At 46.9% G+C, this 7,079-nt stretch overlaps 1 protein-coding gene across 1 annotated transcript in view; it reads right to left on the bottom strand.

Annotated features, from left to right (window-relative positions):
• Positions 1-1,806: 1,806 nt before the first annotated feature.
• Thegl (theg spermatid protein like) overlaps positions 1,807-7,079 on the bottom strand; it is a 48,940-nt gene continuing 43,667 nt past the window's right edge. The window contains exons 7-9 of the mRNA XM_052735237.1: positions 4,963-5,094; positions 3,492-3,667; positions 1,807-3,155 (exon numbers count right to left, since the gene is read on the bottom strand). Coding sequence (XP_052591197.1) covers positions 3,041-3,155; positions 3,492-3,667; positions 4,963-5,094 — 423 coding nt within the window. The 3' untranslated portion in view covers positions 1,807-3,040. The remainder of the gene's footprint in view (positions 3,156-3,491; positions 3,668-4,962; positions 5,095-7,079) is intronic.

Raw genomic sequence — 7,079 nt, 5'->3', positions numbered from 1 at the left:
GCCTCTAGGGTGGAGACTAAAATGCTCAACTTGAGCTCCAGTGCCCCAAGGGCCCGGCTCCCTTCCTCCGGCATCCTCTGGCATCTTGCAGACCTTTCTTTTGGAACCACACCGACATTCTTTCAGCCTACAATGTGCTCTCTCCTATCTGCCACAAAGGATTTGTTAGAAGTCTATAGACACTTCCTGAATCAAAGGAATAGTTGAGGGCAAGGAACTGAGAGGAGGTCCAGTGTTACAGGTGGGGAAGCATCAGAATGCCCAGAACGGGAGATGTCATGCCCACCCCTGCATCATTCTACTAAAACCCCAAAGTTTCAGACAATGGCCACTAGACCTGGATGGCTTGGGCATGTGTCCATCCTTTCACTATGCCACTTTGAATAAAAGTCACCCTGATTTTTTTTTAAAGCCTCTTGTATAACCCTGGTAAACCTGATCTTGATATTTAGACTAGGTTGACCTCAAACTCAGAGAGATCTTCCTGTCTCTATCTCCCAAGTGCTGGATTAAAGGCATGTGCCACTACACCCAGCCCCATAAAACTTTAAAACTTTATTTGTTTTTTTTTCTTTTGAAGATTTTACTTTTATTTCATATGTATGAATGCTTTGCCGGTATATAAATAACGGCACCATGTGTGTGCATTGTCCGAGGAGGCCAGAAGAGGGCCACAGGTATCCTAGAACTGGAATTACAGGCAGTTGTGAAGTGCCCTGTGAGCGCTGGGAACTGAATTTGGGTCCTCTGCGAGCATAGCAAGTGCTCTTAGCCACCAAGCAATCTCTCCAGCCCCCTTACTTATCTGTTTACATTGTAGATGCTGGGGGTTGTACTCAGGGCCTTGCACATGGTAGACAAACACTATCCCAATCCTAAGCTATGTGCCTAGCTCCCTTGTCGAGCCTGCCGACAGTCAGCTGGGTAGCTGGGTAGAGGCGTGCGGATTGAAGAGACAATGAAGAAGACAGAAAAGAGTCGAGAGGTCTGCGGTCAATGCCAGACAGTCCCGAGATTATTTCACAGCCAGCTTATATACAGTCTCAAAGGACAGAGGTAGAACAATGCACAGCACAGGCATTCAGGCACTATCTATCCTGCCTTGCATCAAGGAGCAGGCAGTTTCATTTTCTATCTCGATGTACCTCTGGCTGGCATCAGCAGCCTGTGTCTAGCTAGACAGAATGTTTCCTCTTGTGGGCTAATCAGGACTTTCTCACAGCCTTGGAGCAAACAAGCCTGAGCTCTATTGACTCAGAATAGAATTCAGATTTAAACTGGGAAACTGAGTCAGTGATGGGCCCCCACACCTCCTGTGTAGAGCTCGAGTGAATAGACGGTAACTCCTCGAAAGGAAATTGCAGATGCTCTCCAAAGGGAGGAAGAATGGCTGAAAGATAGCCCGAAAGCCAAATACATCCCTGAAACATATGTTCCCGCTCCCTGGAATGCCCTGCTCTCCACTCTGAACTTAGTTTTTCCTACTCAGTGTCAGGTTCCAGATCAACTGTCTCTCCATTGAAGAAAATCCCTTGCTTTCCTAGGGGATTGCCGCTCTCTATTCTGCTTTTTCACAACACTACTTCAGAGCACTATTACTATGGCCATTTCACCCTTATTTATAAGGGGACGTTACGAAGATGAACCGGCCATGAGGACAGAGCTGGCATCTGATTGGCTCACTGCGCTGGACCTCCAGTCCCTTGTACAGTGCCTAGAGAACAGTCAACAAACATTCACTTGAAGGGGGAAAAAAAACCAAGCCACGTTTTTCTCATTGAAAACACAGTGAAATTTAAAAACCAATTTCAATTCAAACTCACACTTTATTACATGTATTTTTTCCATTTAATCTTTTCAACATTTCGGGAAGAACCTTCTTTATATCAGGAGACCGACTCATAGGGCGTGAGACAATTGGTTTAAGCTCAAATATCCGGTAAATGGCCCAGGAGAGCTACAAACCCAGATCTGCCTAAGCCCAAGTAAAACAAAACAGAACTGTTATATAATCCTGCCTTTCCACATCCTTGAAGAGGTAGCCCTTTCGTTGTAAAATAAGATTTCAAGTCAATTCACTTTCATTCCAATCTAGGCATGTCCCATAAAAATAAAGTTTTTGAAATAGTGGTGCAAGGATGGAACTAAAACTCTAAGTAGATACAATGTGATAGAGAAGTTTTCATGCTTGCCATTAAAAACGTCTTGACCCCTTCTCCAAGATAGGGTCTTTTTGCGTAGTAGAGTCTTTTGCCTTTGCCTCCCAAATTCTGGGATTATAGACATGTACCACATCACCAAGCTTTTTCTTAAAACAAAAACCAAAACCCTGTGTTTATCTTTCTGAGATGGGATGTCACTGTTGCCCACTGCTCTTGACCAGCTCTTGGGCTCATGCGATCCTCCCTCCCCTGCCTTCCCTTAGTAGCTGGGGTTACAGGTGCATATCGCTTCACCATGTGGACGTCTCTTTCCCGTCCTGCATGGTGAGTGGCTGCGAGCCTGGAGTGAGGCGGGGGAGACCTGTAAAGATGTTGAAGCAAGCAAGCAGTTCCCTAATAGGGACTGTGAGAACCATTTCATCTCATCCAAAGAAGCTCTCCGTGTCCGTGTGTTCGCACACGGTGAAGGGAGAGTGACAAGGCCACGCTAAGAATGACCTCAATTCCCAGGATTTTGTAGAGAAGGGCCGGAGATAGAATTGGGGGCGGGGAGGGGTGTGTGTGTGTGCAAAACGCACGAATGTGAGAGAGAGCGAGTCCTCCGCGCAGCACAGCGAGGGAGCCGCCGTGATGCCTGTGTGAGTGGGAGGGATAACGAAGCAGGTATCGGTTCCCCCTTTAATGCAGGGTGGAGTCCCCAAACTCGGTAAAGACAAGATCACAGACAGTGCCTATCTGACGCTCACGGTGGTGCTCCCTGGAGGTCTCATATTTGGGAGGTGATCGGTAGGATGTAAATACCAAGGCAAGGGAACCAAGTCATCTGCTACAACGTTCCGGATACGTAACTCGTGTCTGCCTCGGGTGGCTTGCTGCAGTTAGCGCATGATGGGTTCCGCCAGCTCCTTGACCCTGGCAGAACACTGCGCTTTCAAAGCAGCAGGCTTGACTTTAAAGACATCTGGGTCGTAGAATACGACATGCACTGAAGCCCTGGAATAGTAGAAGAAGAAACCAGTCTGAACTAAGGAGAACAAAGAGAGGAACTGATATTTCCCAAGCACACCCCCCACCTCCACGTTAAGCACTAGGGTATTATTGTCCAGTTGGGATTTAGTGGTCTCCATTATACAGGTGAGCAAATGAAGACTCAAAGACGCTATAAGCATCATCTAGGGTCTGCACACTGTCAGATTCCAAAGGCTTTGCTCTTTTCCACCCACCCCTCCAAAATGTCGCCTGTTTTTGTTTTTTAACTTTAGATCAACATTCCCCCTTTCTTCAGACCCCTAACCTTTCCTGCTCTACTTAAGCCTTAAATCGCCATACCTTGGGGGTGGATTAGCTAGCTCCTGGATTCTGCTAGACACCCGAGGATGGGCAGCAGCATAAGACACAGGCCATCGGGCATCTCGGACAGGGAGATAATCTTCATGAACAGGTTTGGACTTGGCTAGGGTTATTGTTCGGCTAGTAGGTTTGGCAAGCAGGGCAGCAGGGGATATCTGTAGCAAAAAACAGAGATGCAAATCTCCATCCCAGAATTCCCCATGCCTCCCGGTCTCCCTCTCATTCCTCGCCTACAATACTGTGTGCACTCCCAGCTGATCTCCTTGCCTCCCCTCTTAGCCTGAGTGATCCAGTCTCCCCCTGATACCTACTGGAGCATGAACAGCTCTGAGTGACTTGTCTCTGTCACCCCCCACTTCATCATCACAACACTTCACCAGGCAAGTACTTCCTAAAGCTAAGTTGGAACACACCACCCTCAGGTGCTAACTCCTTCTGAGGCACCCTCATTTTGCTGACAGTAGAGTAGGTTCCTCCCTGTATCTGCAGAGGCCCCAAAAAATCTGAACGCCACCCCCACTTCTCTAACCTTGTCTTTTCCCCCTCCCATCAGGGACACTGTAATTCGTGGCGGCCACTCAATGCATCCATTCTGGCTCTTTCTGCCTCAGGACCTCTGTACTTAACTAGTTCTACTTGAGACGTCTTTCCTCATTCTTGGCTGAGATATTTCCCTCATTTGTCTCTAAATCAGACCCCCATCAAACCCTGAAGGAGGACTTCCTGACCTGCGGGAATAGATGACCCTTTCCAATGGACCTTCTCTGCAGTACTTATACTTATTTAATCTTACTGTCTGTCTGTCTGTTTGAGACAGTCTTACAAGCCCTGGTGCCTAGCTCATGCTATTCAACTCAACTCTGCCTCAAATATGAGATCCTCCTGCCTCAGGCTCCTGAGCACAGAGATAGCACATTTGTGGGCCATTGTACCTGGCTCACTGAATCTTCCTCATAGTGTGTAACTACGGTGTAAACTCATTTGCCTGTTTTTCATCTGCTTTTTTTCCATTACAATATGAATTGCTCAGGGGGAGACTGTTGGCCAGGAGCTAGACCAGGCTCTAGTACCTAGTAGGTGACAAACGAATACATGGTGCCTGGCTATTCTCTTCTTGTCTTACATTGAAATGCATGTCTTCCATATTGTGTCTTCACTGTTACTTTATTGGTAAAATGAGAAGGATGGTGCCTAGCAGGCAGTCTCCACTGCGGAAAGTTCTTTGGAAAGAGCAGAGACTCACACCCGGCTCACTAACTTCAAAGCCCATGTTCTCTGCCCTCAACTTTTCTGTCTCTTCCCTTATCCTATCTGTAGGCCTCCCTTCCCACTACAGACCACTTTCAAGACTCTCTTTTCTGATGACTTTGGACTACGCCTTGTTGAGGCAAAAATAACATCTTAGGAGCAATCAGGAAGACAGCCAATGAGTGAGAGAGGGATGGCTTACGGGACGGATGGGCAATTCACTCTTTTCTCTCTCATAGCATAGACCCTCTATCTTGATCCTCGGGTGGGCAAGGTCTACAATCCTGGGACTTGCAACAGCACTCAGGGTAGAGAAGGAGATCTTGGTTTCAATCTAGGAGAGAGAGAGAGAGAAAAAAAAAAACAGGATGTAAATACCTGTCCTGTTCAGCATTACAAAATAGGGTCTGAGCTCAGAGCCACCAGGCTTCCCCACAACTCAGCAGAAGGGATGGGAATCCCACAGTCATCCTTGACAGGACCAGTTTCTATCTCACTTCACCTGGATTGTACATGTTCTCCAAGCCAGCGTTTCACAGATCCAGGTTTTTTATGACAGACGTGGGAGAGACAGCCAATGATGTGACATATTAGCTCAAAAATAAGTGGTGATGCGGATCCGTGGACTAAGAGAGTCCGGTGGCTCAGCAGGGAGCCATGACAGTCTGGCAACCTGGGTTCAGTCCCTAGAACCCACATCAGCGTAGGAGAGCACTGGCTCCATGGGGTTGTCCTCTCACCTCCACGAACGCACTGAGGCATGGTTGCATGTGCGCAGGTGCACACGCGCACAGATGTACAGGCACAGATAAATAAAAAAGTAAATAAATAGATAGATGAATAAATAGATAAATAAATAAATGTGATTAAGAAAATTTAAAAACAAAATATGAAGTCGGCCAAGAGAAGGTAGGGCTCTATCATATGAGAACACCCAAAAGAGAAGACTTTTAACCCGTTGGGGAAAGGTGCTCTCGGCATCAAAGATCTCCACATAAAGGACCTTTACCTAAGTGGCTCTCTTCTAATTGGAACAAGTAAGAAGAGCAGTGGAAGCCAGGAGGAAGCAGAAACATGCACCTCTGCCAGGTAGCTAGCTGGATATTAGCAGGCTTGGAGGGCTCTGGGGCAGGACCCCCCCCCCCCCCCCCCCCCCCCCCCCCCCCCCGCAATCGCCGACAGACTGTAAAATGAAGAACTACAAGGGCTGGCATTTGATTTAGGGGTGGGAGGATCGGACCTGAGTCATATTTTTGTCCCCAAAGAGACATATGCCCCGAACTGTCCAAAAGGCCATTAACAAATAACCCTCTCTGCACCTGAATCCGGGAGCCATCAACCTCATGGGAGTACTACCTAGCAAGAGTCTCTCTGATGATGAGCGAAGACAGACTGTTACTGCTTCTTGAGAGAGTCAAGGGACACAGGCTTGCCAGTCACTTAGACAGGATAATGTCTCTCAGAAGAAGCTGCTTGTTTTAAAGACTATAGAAAATAGGATAGGGGGTTGGAGAGATGGCTCAGTGGTTAAGAGCACTGACTGCTCTTCCAGAGGACTCAGGTTCAATTCCCAGCACCCACATGGCAGCTCACAACTGTCTGTAACTCCAAGATCTGACACCCACCCTCACACAGACATCTATTCAGGCAGAACACCAATGCACATAAATTTAAAAAAAAAATTAAAAAGAAGAAAAAAAAGAAAATAGTATAAATAAAGCCCACATAAAATGCAGACGAGACAATGGTCTCTATGGCCATTATCTACTCTTACCCCTTGAAAGTGTAGGGTTTTTAAAGATTATTTTTTTTCTGGAGCCTATTACCTATGGTGGGATGCCTTGCTCAGCCTTGATGCAGGAAGAAGGGGCCTGGACCTGCCTCAAATGAATGTACCAGGCTTTGCTGACTCCCCATGGGAGGCCTTACCCTTTTGGAGGAGGGGATTGGGGGGAAGGGTAGGAGGGAGCAGGGTAAGAGGGGGATCTTGGTTGGTATGTAAAATGAATGAAAAATCTTAAAGAAAAAAAAAGGTGATTTTTATTTCAGAATTATTTATTTTATACATGTGCTTTTTTTACGTGCATGTATCTCTGTGTACCTCGTGTGTGCCTGGTGCCTGAGGAGGCCAGAAGAGGGTGTCAGATCCTCTGGAATTAGAATTCTAGATGGTTGTGAGTCACCACGTAGGCAGTAAGAACTGAACCTGGATCGTCTGCAAGAACAACTACTGAGCCATCTCTCCAGCTCCAAAAGTGTAGCTTATTTAACAAGCTCATCTTGTCTTCCACACGATAGTCTGCATGTCTTGTTTGAGTT

This window comes from Peromyscus californicus, unplaced genomic scaffold (assembly GCF_007827085.1).
Source record: "Peromyscus californicus insignis strain IS unplaced genomic scaffold, ASM782708v3 Scaffold_13__1_contigs__length_99412109, whole genome shotgun sequence".
NCBI lineage: Eukaryota > Metazoa > Chordata > Mammalia > Rodentia > Cricetidae > Peromyscus > Peromyscus californicus.
The sequence above is the reverse complement of the archived record's forward strand: the minus strand, read 5'-3'. Positions and strand labels throughout refer to the sequence as shown.